The following is a 20,816-nucleotide window of genomic DNA, read 5'->3' on the forward strand; positions in this document are numbered from 1 at the left end:
TGTCTATTGTTGAATATGTTTGACTTAATATACTTACCTTGTTTTAATACATATATGGGTTTCATTCGTTAGGACTTAGGTGAAAAGAAAATGATCATAAAATGTTGAAGTTTTATTTGTAAAAATAAATAAATAAATTACATTTGTTGAAGCGTATTTACAACTTACTCAGCACTAGTATAATTTAAATAAATAATAAGTTTAGTTGTACAAGCAACTTGTCTGGGTAGTCAACTTAATACTTAATAAGAGTAAAATTATAGTCGAATAATTAATTAATTTTGACTATGATTATTGTAATGATAAATAGTAAACTTAAAGTGAAAAATAAATAATCATTTGGTAACGATAAATACGCAAAATATAATAACTATGTGTAAAGTGATGCAATACGAATTGATAGTAATGTCCTAGGAACCACATGTAATATGGCTGGCTACTAAAATATTAGCTATTCACAATATTAGTCAAGATTAATGAACACTGATCGAAATATTATAGTATTTAAATTAAATTAAATTGAAGATATAGATTCAGATGGTCCTAAATACAGATTATATCAGATAATTACTTACTTTTTTATTCAGATATTACATTCTTCACATTACATTACGTATTTACATCTTAAATTATGCAAGCACCGTGTCACTCCCTGAAGTCTTACACAGTAGAAAGTAAATACAATAAATACCTAACTAAATTCCTTAACGAAATCACTTCTAACATTTCACTGGGAAATGTGACTTGATTCTCTGCAATATAATAAATAAAATAAAAGACCTCATACCTCAAACCATGTACCGGAACATCGCTTGTTTTATGTTGAAAATAATATACTTTCTGATGACAAAATCTCGAAAGATCAAGTGACATTTATGTACATGGTATTGTTATTTCGTACAACGTTCGTTTAGTACGTTTTTTTGTAAAAACTATTCGTTTTGACTTTTCGACGAAGGTCTTTTTTCTCCGACGAAAAATCATGTGATCGTTACTCTCGCGTTGATCGTTCTATATTGGATAGGACGGGCAATACATGACCCTTTACATTTTTACAAAGTTTTCATTCCTTAGATTTGTTTCAGCACCATTTTTGCACCTGGTCTCACTACTAGTATCACTATAGTATTAACGTATCGTACGTCTAGGGAAATAGTAAACTTGTAACGTTACGTATGTTTGCTGGAGTGGTTATAACGCACTTGAATTACGAAAGTAGAGGGTGTGATTTCCTTTATACTTAGTTGCAATAATGTTTGCTTCCTTGCGTTTTCCTTTCTGAATTATTTCGTTTGAAAAATATTCATTTTATTATAACATGTTTACTTATTTATGAAAGTTTTGTACAGGACATTATTTTTGCTCATTATCTTGGGCTATTTATGTGAAGCGGGATCCAGAGGTGGCTCGTTACATACTTCAAAAGTATTTGAATTAAGACTTATCTGTTAGGTTCAAAATTTAATCATGGATCCCTTTTCTTAATATGCTCTTCTTTATATTACAAAAAGCATTGACAGTCGTGTAACTATTATTGTTGACAATCTATTGATTTGAGAATCTCATGACATGGTCATCTAAATCAAACCTCGTGACTTACCAACTGTAGATTTACCATGGATGGCAATAACTACTTGGCTGGATAACAAGATGCGTCATAACCTAAACCTTCCCTAGACATTGTTGTTGAAGTATCCCTTCTGCTTCTTGAGACTCTATGATGCGCGGTTGTCAGTGCGCGTCGCAGTGGAAGCGCTCGCAGTCGTGGTCGCGGCTGGCGGCCATTACGTCGCCCAGCTGATGCGCTACTGCGCCTGCGTGCACGCCGCCGCGGGAAATCCTGCAAAGAAGGCGGAAAAAATCAGCTCTCATTTACCTTTCCAGATGATTAATACCTACACTGATCTGGCAGAAAGAAAGGTTAGAAATTGCAGGTCATTATATAATTTTTTAAAGTTGGCAGTTGTGGGAATGGCAATCTTGGATTGCTTAACACTTTTTATGGCGATGTTAGTTAGATTTTTAGAAAGAATGAAAATTAAAGAAAAAATACTGCTAAAAATAGTTAGTATCCGTACGCAGCACGCAGCAGGAAAATGGTGGACCGTGGTTCGTTGAACGGAAATGTTAAAAAAATCTAACTAAGACTAGATGACTTCCTTTATGTTGACGATTTCCTATCCGAATGACGAGTTTAAATATAACCAACAACTTGTCGATGAATCAGGTGAGCTGATGAGAAGCAGTGAATGCAACCTGTCCGCGATGACGAAACGAGTGGCAAAAACATATGTCAAAATGATTGCTTTATCGCTATGGCGGCACGAGAGCCGGACGGAATGTGGCCCGCGCACTTTCACCGCACGCTTCCAAACGCACGTTACGTAACGCGCGAGGTTATGAACGCACCGACGCCATGTTTTTTTGGCGGCAAGCCGTCTAGGAGGCAAGTGGACAAAAAATGCAAACTTTATTTTTTTTAATCACGTCGAATTTGGAACTGTGACGTAAGTGTTATGCGATGTTACTGCATTCCGTTCGCGGTCGAGAGTTGTCGCGATTTGTTCGTTTCGCCCGATTGTAGGTCTTACGATTATCTAAGTTGCGGTTTAAACTATGGTGGTTAAGATGTTTTGATTAAGGCTGAGTTTAGTTTTGTAATACAAACAATAACAATTATTTTGTGGTGTTGGAACAACGTTTAGAAAGTGGTTATGATGTTTTTTTTAACTATCAATATTTTCTTTCGTTGTTGGTAAGAAAACAATGTCACTATTGTCATCCATTGTTACTAAAAAAAATCACACTTACTAACCTACTTTTTCTGTTTTATTTTTTACATTAATTTTTGAAACTTAAAATACATTGTATATTGTTTTGGTTTTACCAGATAAGTATTTAGCGATTTATTTAATGTCATGGATTAATGTTGATTTAATAGTCATTTTTCGTGTCTACCGGTGATCAATCCTCAATATTGTCCATTTTGGATACAATCACGTAAACTGCCTCTGATGTGTCTAATAAAACGTCTCCAGTATTACACAAGTATTTCATAATATACGTTATTACGTGCATGTTCACTATCTTTGTATAATGAAATGATAATTTTTTTCGCGCTTGTAGGAAAGGCTTGACTGTGGGAATATTTTTAAAGATTTTATAATTTTGATGGGAATTATGTACGTATATTAAAGATCCAATATCATTAAATGAAATAAAGAGAGCCAAGTTTATATACATACATACATACATACATAAACTCACGCCCGTAATCCCTAATGGGGTGGGCAGAGCCACAAGTAATCAAAGACAACTTGCAGCCACTGTTGATACGAAGTTTATATACGAGATAAAAGGAGTCAAGGATCTTTGGCACGTGTCCAAAATCGAAACCAGCGCCATTTTTCATTTGCTAGAGGATAGTGCACCCCAGTGCCCTTTTTCCAATGTTATCTAAGTGCCATAAGATCCTTCTCGGTTTACTTACGACGCGTCATTATCTATGTGGAGACGAAACGACTTCCCGTGGCATTTAATGTTTAAAAAAAACGAAATCGAAAGGGACCTACTTAATCACTTTCCGGCCAAGTAGTTAACGCGGTAAACGTGCTCGGTCTGCGATTGTTGAAGTTAAGCAACTTTCGCAAAGGCCGGTCATAGGATGGGTGACCACAAAAAAAACATCTCGAGCTCCTCCGTGCTTCGGAAGGCACGTTAAGCCGTTGGTCCCGGCTGCATTAGCAGTCGTTAATAACCACCAATCCGCACTGGGCCCGCGTGGTGGTTTAAGGCCCGATCTCCCTATCTATCCGTAGGGAAGGCCCGTGCCCCAGCAGTGGGCACGTTAATGGGCTGGTGATGATGATGAGTTAACGCCATTTGCGGCAAATCTATGATAAGTCCCGTGAAAAAAAGAAGCTAATGACTGTACAATTTGTCGCAAAGCGATCACAAATGAACATTCAACAGTCGCAATAACACTTTCTCGCCGCGATAATGTATAGCAATTGCACCATGCACACGATAGTCTACTATAACGCCGGTCATGCATTGCGCGCGAGTGGAATAGCAACCGTATCGAATTTTCTCCGGTGACATGTTAATGTGATATGTCTGTGAAAGTGTTGCGCTGCGCTGTCGCATGATGGATGACTCAGTCTTGAGCATCGCGGTTAAAAATATGTAGAGATTAAATTAAAGTTCGTAATCATTTATGCCGTTGTAAGACCTATATTCAGCAGTGGATGAATGCCATCAAAGACAACGGCTGTAGATAATATCGCCCCTAGAAAGGACACAAATTGTGTAATCGAATTTTAGTCCAGCGTAGAAGAAAAACTAGTTTATTGATTTGTTTGATATTATTATGTTTTAGTAAGATCGTATTTTATTGGAAACGACTAGGCTTCTATTCGTGTACTATTTGTTCTGACTATATCACACATACCCATACCTACAGAGTATCTTTTTATTAACGTTCCGTGTAAGTAACTCATATGCAAGATGTTTGAGGTAGGTCTTCGGACATCGCTGGGTATAAACGATGGTTGTAATCATTGTGATGGTTGTAAATTCGAGAAATTGACAACTTGCTCTACCTAACCCTAATAATAATTACAAACACATATTTCAAAGTATACTATAGTATTTGGCTAAACGTGCACTATACATTACGCACAAAACACGCGCGTGCGCATCACGTGCGACGCGCGCGCTTCAGGAAGGATTACTTACAAGTTAGCTGCTTCAAGGTATAGTGTTGCCAAAAAAGTTTTAGAATCGATAGCATTAATCTAAAAAAGCCATTCTTTAGTATTATCAAGCGTGAATTTATTTGAAGAGAAGCGTTTACAAGATCTCGAAGCAAAGCGCTAAATACGGAAAACTCGACCGAAACCCTCCTATAACTGCACACTCAATTAGTCAGGCCAGCTTTATTGTGTGCCGTGTGACCAGACATTCTAGTTGAAGTTCGGTTTCACCAGCCACATTATAACCCACCACAACTACAACCTGGTATAGATATTTAGTAGTCGCCGTCGCTTGATAAGGTTTGGACGTCATGTGTTATTTTTTGACTTATTGTAAATGTTCTTGCTTAAAGCTAATATGTAAAAATAAATAAATAAAGTAAAATTAAATTCATACCGACAAACATACCCTACCTTACCTTAGTATTATATCAAATTAAAAAAGTTAAAAATATTTTTTGTCTATGACAATTCTGTGACAAGCTCTCGTAAATAAAACAACGCAACGTGATAAAAAAAAAAAAAAAAAAAAAAGTGATAACAAGTGGTTTAATTTCCGAAATACACTGTAATTCGTGCAAGAAACACCATCAACCCAACATATGGTCGATATCGAACCGGATTATGAAGAAATATACAATCAGTTTGTGCGAACAAAACGGATTACAAAAGAAATACAGAACACGCGCCCGGCACTAAAAGTGAGGTTATGAAAAATTTGTTTACGAAAGTGAAATAACAATATTTACGACAATTGGAAGAAATAAACTACAAAAATGAGTTATACTAGTGAAGAAATATTAGCAATGTTAGAAGAAAAAGCGGAAATGTTAGTGAAAACGCAAGTTAACTTGAAAAAATGTCCGAAACAAAGACTGACGAAAGGTTACATAGAAGTTCGAATTAAATCCATTGAAGAAGACTGGCAAGCTTTCAAATCACTACATCAATCCCTAATCAAATGTACATCAAAGGAAAAACGGGCAAATATAACCTATTTTGTGAATGAGGACTATTATCAATATGAAGAACTGTATTTAACATTATCAGGTGATTTAAGAGACATGCTTGAAACTAAAGTAAAAAACCCATCTGTAGAGCCCGAATTAACATCAGTGCCACGTGTCAATCTGCCAAGTATTCAACTTCCTACATTTTTAGGCCGCTATGAAGAATGGACAACTTTCAATGACTTATTTACATCACTAGTTCATAACAACACTTCACTTTCTAAAGTACAGAAATTACACTATTTGAAGACAAGTGTGGGTGGCGAAGCTGAGGTCTTACTGAGACACATTCCTGTAACGGAAGCCAACTATGAGAATGCATGGGAAATATTACAACAAAGGTATGGAAACAAAAGATTGATAATCAATTCTGTGTTAAAACGACTATTTGGACAGAAAAAGATTACAACACCTACTGCAAATTGGATAAAAAACCTATTAGATACAACGACAGAGTGCTTAAACAACTTAGAAAATCTAAAAATATCTACAGACAAGTGGGATCCAGTAATAATCTATATAGTAGTACAGAAATTGGATGAAAACACACACAAAGCATGGGAAGATTTTGCATATACTACAAATAAAGATGAGTTACCTACCTGGGACCAATTGAAGAACTTTCTAGAGGCAAAATTCCGCACACTTGAATTAGTCACGCCCATTATGTCGAGCACAAGAGAGAACAAAGCACCTGTAAAATCATTCCATGTGTCATCTGCAACCTCGGAGAGAACCTGTATCAGCTGTAACGGAAATCACACGTTGTGTCATTGTCCAGAATTCACTAAGCTAGGTCCTATGGAAAGGAGCGAGTTTGCCAAGAACAAAAGCTTATGCTACAATTGTCTGATCCCTGGGCATCCTGCAAACAAATGTAGACTACGAGTTTCATGTAGAGTATGCAATAGACGTCACCACTCGTTACTACATCAAAATAAGAATACAAATCAGTCAGACAATATGCAAACTCATCACAGTCAAATCGAAGGAGAAGTAGTAGAAGACCCTATTGAAGAGAACAATTCATCACCTGCAATTCAATCATATATGGCAATGAAGAAGTCCACTGCACTGTTAGCTACAGCATTGATACCTGTGAAGGATAAGAATGGACAAACATTGATATTGCGGGCACTAATAGACCAAGGGTCACAAGCAAACTTTATAAGTGAAAGAGCCACACAACTTTTGAAGATTAAGAAGAAACCAACAAGTGGAACAGTATCTGGAGTGGGATCTACACAGACAGCAATACATCATGTAGTAGAAATACAATTGTTGTCACAATATGAAGAAGAATTCCAACTCACTCTAAAAGCTTATGTCATGCCTACACATTTATGTTCACAGCTACCATCCAAATCATTGGTGAACTTACCGCACGCCTGGCCACATATTCAACCGCTCACTTTGGCCGACCCGACCTTCAATCAACCTGGTCGAGTAGATGTCCTGCTAGGTGTAGAAGTATATGCTCAAATATTGAAAAACAATATCATCAGAGGTCCTCCTGGCTCACCATGCGCACAAGAAACAAGCCTTGGATGGATACTTTTTGGTAATATACAGAGCGACACTTCAAATGAACCAATTATGGTAATGCATCACCAGATAGATTTCGACGACATTCTATACAAATTATGGGAAGTAGAGGCTGATGATAGAAACAAATACACAAAAGAAGAAGAAACATGTCAAACAATATATCAAGAAACAATAAGAAGGAACCAAGAAGGAAGATACATCGTGAAACTACCTTTTAAAACAGAACCACCGAAAAGTACAGAAGGGAAAACAAGAGAAATAGCAATGAAAAGACTAAATCAAATGGAGAAACGACTAGAAAGGAATAAAGAGCTGCAAACAGAATACAACAAAGTCATGAAAGAATACATAGAACTGAATCACATGGAGCTAGTACCGAAAGAGGAAATAGAAAAACCATCTGTTTACCTACCACATCACGCAGTCGTGCGAGAAGCAAGTGACACGACGAAGGTCCGTGTTGTCTTCAATGCCTCTTCACCAGACATAAACAACATCTGTCTCAATGATGAAATGTTAGTTGGACCTCAACTACAAGAAGATATGAGAAGCATAGTCATGAGATGGCGTTTAAGAAAAATTGCATTTGTGTCCGATGTAGAGAAGATGTACCGACAAATTCTTGTCACGAAAGAAGATACAGACTATCAAAGAATATTATGGCGTGATGACCCTGAAGAACAAACAAAAGATTATAGACTGTTGAGAGTAACATTTGGGACCGCTTCCGCTCCATATCTCGCGGTAAGAACCCTGCAACAAGTAGCAGAAGATGAAGGCGAAGAACATCCTGAAGCTAAGAACATAATACAAAGAGATTTCTTTATGGACGACTTGATATCTGGACAAGATACTGTAGAAGAAGCGTTACAAGTAGCAAGAGACATTACAACCATTTTAAAGAAAGGAGGTTTCAAATTACAAAAATGGTCTTGTAACAATGCACAATTTTTAAAAGAATTTAGTCCTGAAGAAATAAGTACTCATATAAAGATGGATATGAATCTTGGTGGCACAGTCAGAACACTAGGTTTATCCTGGAACTTAGGTGAAGATGTCCTCCAATATAACATGAACTTACCACAGCCACAGAAGATAATCACAAAGAGAAGTATCCTAGCTGAAATGCAACATTATTTTGATCCACTAGGATGGCTTGCTCCTGGAATACTACCTGCAAAATTGCTCCTGCAAAAATTATGGTTGAAGAAAGTGACCTGGGATGAGAAAGTAGAACCTGAAATAGAAAAAGAATGGTTAGAAATACGACAAAATTTTGAAGACCTGAAAGTAATAAAAATAGATAGATGGTTACAAACAACAAAAGACAACTTACCTGAAGCAACAATACATGGTTTCTGCGATGCTTCTATGAAAGCATATGGAGCAGCTGCATACTTGAGAGTAATAGATGAGAATGGTGTATACAAAACTCAGCTAATAGCAGCCAGATGTCGTGTAGCACCTATAAAGCCCATGTCTCTACCAAGGTTAGAGTTATGTGGAGCCGTTCTTCTATCGAAACTTTTGAACCAAATCAGTGAAGCAACTCACATACCTACCTCACAAATTTTCGCTTGGACTGACTCCACGATAGTCCTGTCCTGGTTGAAAGGAGATCCTGGAAGATGGCAAACATTTGTAAGGAATCGAGTAGTTACTATCCTAGACAACATTGGGGAAAAATGGTTTCATGTACAATCTCACGACAACCCCGCTGACATAGCCTCTCGTGGAATGTTACTGAAGGATTTGAAGAAAGAAAAGCTATGGTGGCAAGGGCCAGAATGGCTAAAACAAGGAAATATAGAGATGCACCAACTCGAAGACACCGATGTAGACCTGGAAAAAAGAAAAAACATTAATGTAAACTTAAAAACTAAAGAAGAGAAAGAAAAAACAATACTTACCAAATTTGAAGACTTTGATACCTTACTGGATTTGACAAAAACAATTCTTTATTGTAGAAGATTCTTGAAATTTAAAAGAATAAACATTAGCGAAGAAAATAAAGCAATAACACCACAAGAATTAAATGAAGCATTAGAATGTTGTATAAAAATAGTTCAAGATAGTGAGTTCAAGCAAGAAATAATTAATTTGAGAATTGGAATACCTATTGATAAGAAGAGTACTATAAAGAATTTAAATCCATTTCTTGATGATAAGATGATTCTAAGAGTTGGAGGAAGACTACGTCACGCAGATATAGATGAAGAAGTTAAATATCCAATAATACTTACCAGTAAGAATGCACTATCTACCCTGATAGTCGCCGACGCTCATAAGAAGACGTTGCATGGAGGAGTCCAATTAATGATGAACTACATAAGGTCTCGCTATTGGATCACCAGAGTTAAAAATCTGATCAAATCCACTATACACAATTGTATCATCTGTGCCAAGCATCGAGCGACCAACCGAAATCAACTGATGGGAGATCTGCCCGAAGCTCGTGTGACACCTGCACGCCCATTTTATAACTCAGGCGTAGACTTCGCGGGTCCTCTTCAGTTACTAAGATCCAAGGGAAGAGGAAGTAAGACAGAGAAGGCCTACATATGTATATTCATATGCATGGCTACCAAGGCCATACATCTCGAATTAGTAGGAGACCTTAGCACTAATTCATTTCTCGGAGCTTTCAAGCGTTTCGTAGCAAGAAGAGGTCGATGTTGTCACATGTGGAGTGACCGAGGAACTAACTTTGTTGGAGCTAGTAAAGAACTCAATAATTTATGGACAGAAGCTAAATTTGAATTACCAGCCGATCTAGTTAATTTATTAGCAGAAGATGGCACTCAATGGCATTACATTCCACCCTACAGCCCCAACTTCGGAGGACTTTGGGAGTCCGGAGTAAAGTCCATTAAATATCACCTGAAAAGAATCTTAAACACTAATCTTACCTTTGAAGAAATGTACACCACCCTCTGCCAGATTGAAGCATGTTTAAACTCAAGGCCGCTCAATCCTATTGACACTTCTGATCCAGAACATCTTACTATACTAACACCGGGACATTTTCTCATAGGCGAAGCTCCTATAAATGTTCCAGAACCGAACATAAAAGACATTAACTTGAATCGCTTATCAAGATGGCAACATACCCAGAAGCTTGTTCAAGATTTTTGGAAGTGTTGGAAGACAGAGTATCTAACGAGACTACAACAACGACCCAAGTGGCATAAGATCCAACCTGAATTTAAACTTGGTGATGTCGTGCTCATCCGTGAAGACAATCTTCCACCTGGAAAATGGGCACTTGGAAGAATCACAGACAAACATCCAGGCCAGGATGGCATCTGCCGAGTGTACAGTCTCAAATGTGGTGATAAAATAATCAAAAGATCCATTTCTAAACTTTGTGAACTACCTATTAATAATTAGTTTATATTCATTCATTGTTTTTATAAATTGTGTTCCTTATTCAAATATTGTTTTCAATTTGTATTTAGTACTCACTGTTAGTTAAAAATAACTAAGTGTAACTTTATATTAAGTAAATTTGAGTTAGAAATTTGTTTGTAATATAAGTTAAACTTCATTTTGAAACTTATGTTTAAATGTTTAAGTAAAAAATGATTAATCATTCATAGAAATTAATGTAAAATGTTTCAATTTCTAGTAACTCTAAAAACGTTTGTAAACATGATTCAAATTTAATTTTGGAAACTCATGTAAATTGTTTCATAAATAGTACCAATAGTGTCTAGCAACTTGTATAACTTTATAAAAAATAACTTGATCTCAAATAATAATTGTAAAAGGTAAAGGTAAATAAATGTAAGTTGTATAATTAGTATTGTTTAGCACACTTTTGGAAGAATGTTAGTCTTGTTTAACAAACATAATTCATTGTATCTCATTGTCTAAAAACTTCGTTTTTGGGGGGCGGTATGTTCTTGCTTAAAGCTAATATGTAAAAATAAATAAATAAAGTAAAATTAAATTCATACCGACAAACATACCCTACCTTACCTTAGTATTATATCAAATTAAAAAAGTTAAAAATATTTTTTGTCTATGACAATTCTGTGACAAGCTCTCGTAAATAAAACAACGCAACGTGATAAAAAAAAAAAAAAAAAAAAAAAGTGATAACAAGTGGTTTAATTTCCGAAATACACTGTAATTCGTGCAAGAAACACCATCAACCCAACAGTAAATTTGCCGCAAATGCCATTAACTACTTGGTCGCATATGTAATAATTATTGATAGTTTTGAACAATCTATTAGTAACCACTTATGAATAAGTACTATTGATAGTATTAATTTTCAAATTGCATTAATTAACGATACTATCGGTGTCTTCGGCATTTCCCACTTGTTTGCCCAAGTAGGTTAGGCCATCAGAGGTAAACCTGCAGAAAATCACGTCAAAAAAGGTGTTTTTCTCTGCTGTCTATTGCCTATCGACTGGTTATCGTTTGCTGTTGGCAACACTAGCTACTATAAAGGAAATACGTTATTGCTAGCGTTATTGTTATCCGTCACTATTACATTCTTTTTATTAAAGTTTTTATTCTGTTTTCGATGACAGTAATTATTAAGCGGTATGTTACACACATGACATGTCTGTTATCTTTATTGAGCTTGGTTATTGAGGCAGGCGACACTAACCAGAAGTCGTCAAATACTTTCAGCTATAAATTTTGGATGCATTTTATTAATATTAATTATAGTTGTAGGGTTGCCAATCTTTGACATAAAACGAGTATTTATTGGTAAATCGTTTGTAGTAGATACAATTGATTTTATGTAGAGACTCGTTATTTCTAAGTTTCTCAGAGATGGAACTAAAATAAAATATGCCAAAGTTACAGTGGTTTTACATACGACATAGGAATAAAAGAAACATCACACTCGGACGCTATAAAGACAATTTATGTTTGTGAACATGTAGTTACTCCATTATGATTCAAATTTCAATATTAATTGCTGCGTTGTAAAATAATTGAATTGTAAATTGAGCCAGTAATCTGATCCAGTAACCCACAATTAACTCTAGGGAAAGTGATACGGTTTAATAAATAATCACCGATTCATTGATTTCTTAGGAAATGTTTGAGGAAGTACTGTTTTTATTCCAGAACATCAACATGTCATGGACTATTGATAACAGCTATCGTAAAGATAAGCGTATTTTTTCTACAATGTTTTTCATTTCATGAATCATTCACATTTTTTTATGTAACAACGTTAGCAGTTCACACGCGATGTCCGATGTCTTTCAATTCATCATCAATTTTAATTCGGAAATGTACCGTTTACAATTTAACATTAATTACATATTATTGCATATAAAACATGTATTAAATGACGCGAGTCATGGTAATGACTTTCACTCGGTCATCGTGGTTTCTAACTCTTATTAAAATGGCCGTTCACTTTTACTAACTTTGAGTTTATGCAACGAGTGTGCGCGCGCGGCGACAGACATGTTGTCTGCTTGCGCAATATGTGATGTGGTCGACACTCTGAACAGTTATTGTACTGAATTTCCAGAACTTTAAGGATATTTTAGATTATTTCAGTTCTTTTGCCTATTGTTGAATACTTATATCCCAAACTCCTTGTAACAGGTACTTAGTTGAAGAAATATATTCCTTCTTCATGTTGTTGTCAATATCGGGAGTCTCATATGCCTATTTCAAACGCGGTAAGAACCCGTTATTATGTGTTTTAATTATGATAATAACCTACTTATCTTGGTAAAGTACACAATCTACTTAGTTGTAATTTAGTTTGTGTTCACACAATTTTTCTTCTTCTTCTTTATTTATTTTTGTTGCCCCAATTAACTACTCTCTATCATTCATGACGTCATGTGATTACGTTATGGTTAAATATATATTTTTGCTTTTTGGCTTTATAGTTCAAAAACCTACTTTTGCTAATGTTTTATTTGTCTTATGGTTTATACATTTAATTTTGGGACTGTCAGTTTTAAAGGGCTTTTTCTATGTAGAAATAATGAATTTTAAAACACTTACATCTTTAGTAGTGATTCCATTTTCTTTTCCATGGCGAAGGTAGAGTCGGACGACTGCGATGTGAGCACCTTGCAGAAGGTGTACTTGGCGCACTGCGAGTTCCTCCAGTCCGTCTGCTTGACCAGGTCCAGCGCTGCTGACGTCAGGCTCGACGACGTCGATACACTGTCCAGCTGCTGCAGGTCCTCCGGCATGTCTTCAGCTAAAGACCTCTTGATTCTTCTCCTCACCCTCTTCGTAATACTATGATGGTAAGGCTCAAAGAAACTAATCACTTCCCGCTTAGACCTCGCCTCACTGCCATCAGGAGACATCACCACGTAAACGTTTTCACTTGGCATCTTATAATTATCATCGTACACTTTCTGGCGGCTGATGATTTTCCGATCGATATCATACGGGGCGTTGATGAAAGAGCGCTTATGTTCCTTTTCTATCTCGTCTTGGATTTCATCCTCGCTTAAACCTGCGCTGCGCATCAGGTTAACGTCGAGCAGTCTACCAACAGCCATGGCTCCGAGCCCGAGCGCGGCTCCACCAGCCATGAGGCCGATGGCCGGCAGCATGGCGGGGGCGCCGGACGACGCGACAGCCGCAACACCAATCTTATCTTGAGCGTATCTTTGACTTTGTACAGAGTTTGAAGGATATAGCCCTAAGTTATGCGAAATTTTGTGAGTTGCTTCTACGATAGGTTCCAATACGGGCTGTGTTACCTTAGCAATAGGATCAATGATCGGGCGTGTCAGTTGCTTCATGGTCTGCCCGGCGCTGTTGATGGTGTCCTTCATAGAGTTGGTGAGCCGCGTCCACAGTGATGGCTCGGGGACTCGTCTGACGTAGCCGTAGCTGTAGGGGTATTTAGGAGTGTGGCTGTGATCGTAGTAGGAAAACTTGTTATATTCATCTTCGTAATATCTGTTGGCGGAGGCTTGAATGTTACTTTGAGAACGCTGTTGCCCGTAACCGTTGATTGGTTCCATAGGGTAGGGGTGCGCACTCTTCGGGATGTTCGTAGTGTAATATTTCACTTTGCGTTCCTTGTTCTCATAGTTCTCACTGTCCCGAGTAGCTTTCGCAGGCTGTACTCCAAGTTCAGGGTGAGCGTACTGTAACACTGGGTTTCTTACGCTTTCATCAAAGCCAGGTTTAGCGTTCTTAGGAGTGTACATCACAGAGTTTGGAAAGCTGACTTCTCCCGGGTGTTGTAGCATTCTCCTTTGTATGTGGCTCTCGGAGTATTCCATGTCACCGTTATGAGCTCTAGAGCTGCGACCACTGAAATAGTCGCGCTTCAGTTCTTGCTCGTTAATCTGTTTAATATATTCGATTAGTTTCGAATTAGCCACTTTCGAATTATCGGCTTTAGTGAAAGGACCGTACCCAGATCTGACATAGTGGTTGTCTTTTTTGTGTTTGAACACGAACGTCGGAGTGTCGCTCGTCTGATACGGGTCAATGACGTCCTCGGCATCGAATTTTATGTTGTCGAATTTGGTAAAGGGTCCGTCTTGGTGTTCGAAGTTGTCTTCTTTGGTGAAGGGTCCGAAGTTTTGAGCAGGCTCTGCTGCTGCGACGTCAGGATAGACATCAGCTTCTGGGACAGCTTTTGGTGGAGTGTAACCTTCGGGGTAGGGCAGCAGTTCGCCGTTGACAACCCTAGCATTGCGCCATGTTTTCTTATCAGATTCGTCATCAGGCATTCTGACGCCCTGTATCTCGGGTATGCCGTCTTCTCCAAGAGTCAAGATAGATCTTCCACGTTTGTTATTGTACTTTTCGATTGCTTTCTTAATGTACATCGGTTCAGAACTGATAACCACTGGGTCAGGTACTTTGAAGGACTTGCCTTCTCCGTCTGAAACTTTAGTGCTTACCACTTCAATGTAAACTGGGTTCCTGTCATTCTTTATCACTGGGTTATGAGGATCAAACCTGTAGTTCTTGATTGGTCCTCCGTAATCCATAAAACTGGTAGATGTGATGTACACCTTCTTGTTGTCTGTTCGTTTTTCGTTGTCGTATGTTGGATAATAGTCGGAGGTTTCGGGGTCGGCTTCTGGTTTGCCACCGTCTTCCTGGATATGAGACTCAGGGTACACTGACACAGGTGACCAGTTGCCGTATTCCGCTTTGATATCCGTTGGTTCGTCGTTGTTTTTGTTTCGGTTTAGGTAGTAGTCGAATCCAGCAAGATCGCTGTTGACTGTTCCCATGAAGTTCAACTTCCTTTGATCTCTGGTTTCAGTTTTGTTTTTGGCGTCATCAGTGACGTTGGATGCAACGGTGGTTTTGACAGCAGCAGTGGTGGGAGTGGGGGTGGTGCTGCTAGCTAGCGTGGTGGTTTTATCTTTCTTCTTAACAATAAGTTGTGTGACGTGTCCAGATCTGGTTTTGACGTTTAGTGTTTGCGTGTCGTGGGGATTGAGGCTGCGGGAGACTTTGAGCTCGGTCCTGGTAGTCCGTGATGGTAGGATGGTGGTGCGGATGGTTTTGGTGGTGGTGCTGTTTTCGCTAGCGTCGGCCGCGGCGCCCGCGACGGCGCATGCCAGCCAAAGTATGGCACATATCCGTGAGTTTACGGGATTCATCTGAAAACGAACATATTGTAAAATTATTATCAACTCTTACTTTCCAAATATTGATTTAAAGGACAATAAATTCATGACTAAACAGAAGATTTTCTGGATAAAATTATTTTGAATATTGAACATGAATCGAATCTTGATAGTTCTTTTTTATAAGATGGTGTAATACAGCTATACAAATACCTAAGAAGACGACTCTACAATTATATCATTACTGGAGTACGTATAAGGTTGCAACAATCCTGTCGCGGCACAAATGGCCCGACCTCGCACGACAGACATCCTTACAAAGCCTGACACAGATAGGCAGGTTACCTAATCATGTCGTAATTTGCGCCTTGTAAGCAAACGAGGAATCCTTTGCATACCTATTGTGTTTAAAGACACTTACGTACACGCTTATACATACTAATTTTATCAGAGCAAACATGGTCTCATGCCTTTGCTAAACTGGGAGCTAAGCATGTCCTAAACGGAACTGTTCTGAGGGATTCAGTCCTCTCCAACAATATGACTGACTATTCATACGGGCGATGGACAAATAAACTTATCATTGAATAATAGTTCACTATTTCCATCAAGCGGACTTTAATATCAGACGAAGATACAGGTTGTCGTCACTTATATCGATACGGATTAAGGGCATAAGTTATGTCTGTATTTCTGTACTAAACAAGCTCAGCGGGTGCTAGGCATCCTTCCATTTCAGAGGTCAAATGGGTGGGGGGGGGGGTGTTTGGTTGTCAGGGGGGGTTTCCTATGAAATCTTTAGATTAGGTAAGCGGACCCTGTGAAAAACGGGATAACGCTAGGGAGATGATGATCCTTCCATTTCAGACGTCCTAAGACCATTCTGTGGAACGTCTCCAGTCATCTCTACCTATGAACCTATTTCACCATCACTACACTATTCTTCATTGCTATCCCGCAGCTTATGCCGCAACTCCACATAGTTTTTCTCTCCACGATCGCTGTGTTTTGTTTGAGTGTACGCTTTGCTCGAGTTGTTTGGTAAAAGCTTTGTTTAGTCACAGCTGTGATTGTGAAGCGTGTTATTTACTCTTAAATTACGTAACGTTTGTAATAATATAACTATTGTGTGTTTCTGATCTTCTATCGTGTGGGTTGTGAGTTGGATTATCAACCCCGACAACCCCGGTGTCAGGGTTACTATTGGCCCCTGACATGACTCATGTAACGACTACGTACTTACATCAGTAAATAGTAACCGGGACCAACGGCTTAATGTGCCTTCCGAAGCACGGATCATCTTTCGGACAATCAGGTGATCAGCCTGTAATGTCCTAACCAAACTGAGGATCACAAAGTGATTTTTATGATATGTCCCCTCCGGGATTCGAACCCGGGACCTCCGGATCGTGAGCCCAACGCTCTACCACTGGACCTCGGAGGCCGTTTTTCTGTTTATAGGTCGTGCTTCTGGTAACAAACAGATAAATAGTAAAAGCTTTTGAGCAGAATGTGTTTGAACGCATGACTTACATCGTAATATAAATCCGCTCGCGCTTGAAACCATTGAATTATATTTTAACAATATTATTATTATTTTGTGGAGCAGCGTGGTGGAGTATGCCCCATATCCCCTCCGGTTGATTGTGGGGAGGCCTGTGCCCAGCAGTGGGACGTATATAGGCTGTTTATGTATGTATGTATATTATTATAAAAATATTTGGGTCATTCATAATTGATATCACACACACATACATATATATACATATTTTGTTTGACATTTATAAAACAAATAAAAGAGAAGGTGCAGGTCGTGTTGTATCAGGAGGTGAATTTGGCGGTTAGAAGAGAGGGATGGCAATTACTCCACCGACAAGCGCGCAGCTCTTAAATAGAGAGAGAGATTATTGATATCCAGGATTTGTGCCCGGTTAATGGCAATAGGCCCCTATTATATGGAACATAAACGTACATAGCTGGCGGGGAGTAGGTGTTACTATATATACTTCTGCCTACCCTTTCTGGGATACAGGCGTAATGCTATGCTATGGAAGATATTATGATTACGAGTTTATTTCTTTTATGTCTAATCAATACTGGAGTGAATCAAGTTCTTATTACTTAATAAAAAGAAACTAGACATATTATCTTGCGCATATTTTACCTACATCCCAAACGATTTCATGACTTTCATGGCTTTAAAGCCTCATAATAAATCAAGTTATATAACACATTTCGAACTTGGCCGCCTCAGATTCTCACCGTAAATCTCCTCGCGAACTCATACGCAAGCTGCTCAATCAATGATGTAACGTGGATCGAAGATACTCGAAGTATAATGGGATATTTATTCAATGAAGTTTGCAACATTTTGTTACAGCACTTATATTTACTAACTTATTTCGTAGTTTGAATCGTAGATAATTGATGTCACGTGGTTTCCAGTATTTGTGTCCGATTACATGGAACTTTAAAACATATCTGGCGAGTGGGTGTACTATACTACATCTCTACCTAGTCCTTCGGGGTATAGGCGTGAATGCGTGATGCGTGAGTGGAATTCTTTTCCGTCTTCTGTATTTCCGAATGCATATAATCCGGGTGCTTTCAAGGCCAGAGTGAACAGGCACCTTCTGGGCGATAATGCCTTCGGACAAGTTTGGGACCAAAAGCAAACATCAAAGGTACTTAAACAAAATCAATATCAGGAGTGGCTGGGGGTTGACTTATTGATAACTTGTGGCTCTGATCACCCTGATAGGGACACAGGCGTGATTGACATGTGTGTTATATTATACGATGTTTAGCCTGATGTCTTGCCTGGATAATAGATAATTTGATACCCGACATGGCCAGTAAACAAAGCTAACGAGGATTGGGTGTTATACAATACACTTCTGCCTACCCCTTCAGGGAGGCAGGCGTGATGTTATGTTTTCACATGAAGCGTTCCGTAGGAAGCGAGCAATCTACGATGTATTCCGGGAGTGAGGTATACCAGGTATGTTACTGGGAATCAATTAGCGAGTGTAATTAGTAAATTAGCCTAATTAACGACGGAGTCCGCTCGCCGGCAACGACCGCAGGATGTGCGAAAGTCAACGATTGGAATAGCATGGATTACTTGCTGTTGGAACACATTAAAGTGATTCAGTAGCTGCAAATAGTAAAAGAAACTTCGCTACTGATGCAGTGCAAGTATGCCAATAAAATAACCCTCCCTTTTGCTTCGGCGTAGTCGGATAATTAAATAAAGTCTGCAGTTTTCACTAACACAGTTCCCTCGACCTTTATAGACGGCGATACGGCTCACCAACTATCACGTTGTTCTAACAGAAAGCTCGGTGAGGTGTGGGTTAGTTCATCTTGTGATGGATGTACTTCTGACTACCCCATTGGGTTATAGTGGTGGCCTCAGCTATCCTCATTTGTTCTGCTTAGTAGTTGATTGCTGTTGCTAGTGCAAATTATTAGTTACTTTCGTAGTGGAAACTTGTCCTATAAAATTGCGGTGGAAAATTCCACTTGATATTAACTCAGAATAATCAGCCTAATCATCCCCCTCAGTATTCGTTACGATGTCACTTACACCCCGTACAAGTACATACGGTAGCCATACAAGTAGGTATGGGTGCTAGTGACACCGTAACGAATACTGAGGGGGATGATTCAGACCATGGTTTTCGTTACGATGTCACTAACATGTAAATGTTATAAAAAATGTGTCGATTTTTGACGACAATATTAAATCACGAAGATTAAAATATCTCAAATGAATATAGGTAATTAATAGTATGAATCACACTACAAAACAACAATAAATCTTATCTTTTACTTACTGTCGAACTTTTACATTCCTGGTTTAATTAGTAAGAAGTAGGATTTTTATTTTTACAACAAAAGCTTACTGCGCGTACGGTCACGTATTAATATGTATGTATACACTTTGGTACCATGTCACATTAACTTTTTTGACAAATTGAACTGTAAGTCTCACCAAATGTCAAATATGTTAGTGCGACAGGGTCCTGAAGTGGGTACATTATATTGCTCATGACTGTACCTACAACAGTGGAACAGCGTTGTGGGGTACTATTCATACCCCCTCCGGTTATTGAGAGGAGGCCTGTGCCCAGCAGGGGGACAAATACTGTTTATATTTTTAGTCATCAATTGACAATTGATAAAAAGAGTTAGCATTGCATTTCAGTATTGATAGGATAACCTTTTCCTGTTTATTACCAGTAGTTGTTCCATAAAAAAAAATCAAAAAAATATTTATTTTTCAAAATTGGCTTACAAAGTTAGCGCTTTTTGAACGTCAAAAAGTTAAATTACATATTATGTAACTAGCTGTAAAACTACTACCACATCGGAATCTGTAACGCTGAGGGAAAGACGTGGCCAGAAAACCTCCCAGCACAGGGCCTTGTCCTACTGTTTCATGTTTTCCTTTCTTTTCTTTTTTTTTAAATCCAGTTTGTATTACATAATTTATAGACTTAAATACAATGGTATTCCAATTACAGTCGGTGGAAGGTAAGTGAAAAATAAAGAGTTTATGTGACTTTATCACAGAAACAGTGTTTTATGAGCTTCCTGACAGAAGCAGGCCTGTCCACATACGCAGCATAGATATATTTAAACCCAGTAGTACAACTAGTTGGACCAAGGAAAGAACTACTCACTCCAGTTGAGCCAGTGGTAAAGATGTTTCCCTATAGACCAACCAGTTGAACTATGGGTAACTTCCTCCTCCTCCTCTCCCTCTCTCCTCCTCCTCCTCCTCTTCTCCTCTCTTCTTCTTTTTTCTTTTTTTTTCTTCTTCTTCTCTTCTTCCTCCTCTCTCTCTTTCTCTTTCTTCTCTCTTCTTCTTTCTTCTCTTTCATCTCCTTACAACCAGTTGGCCATCGCAGTTGTACCACGGGTCGGGAGGGTATTTTGGACTT

General features: G+C 38.3%; 1 protein-coding gene across 2 annotated transcripts in view; it reads right to left on the reverse strand.

Moving 5' to 3' along the window:
- Positions 1 to 158: 158 nt before the first annotated feature.
- The window catches only part of LOC126372995 (uncharacterized), a 39,835-nt gene continuing 19,177 nt past the window's right edge, over positions 159 to 20,816 (reverse strand). Inside the window, exons 1-3 of one of the 2 annotated variants that reach the window (XM_050018932.1) lie at positions 20,556 to 20,616; positions 13,310 to 15,900; positions 159 to 1,840 (exon numbers count right to left, since the gene is read on the reverse strand). In XM_050018932.1, coding sequence (XP_049874889.1) covers positions 1,732 to 1,840; positions 13,310 to 15,900 — 2,700 coding nt within the window. In that variant the 5' untranslated portion in view covers positions 20,556 to 20,616 and the 3' untranslated portion in view covers positions 159 to 1,731. Of the gene's footprint in view, positions 1,841 to 13,309; positions 15,901 to 20,555; positions 20,617 to 20,816 lie in introns of those variants that run through there. The other variant, XM_050018931.1, reaches the window with a different exon arrangement.

This window comes from Pectinophora gossypiella, chromosome 15, assembly GCF_024362695.1.
Source record: "Pectinophora gossypiella chromosome 15, ilPecGoss1.1, whole genome shotgun sequence".
NCBI classification, from domain to species: Eukaryota; Metazoa; Arthropoda; class Insecta; order Lepidoptera; family Gelechiidae; genus Pectinophora; species Pectinophora gossypiella.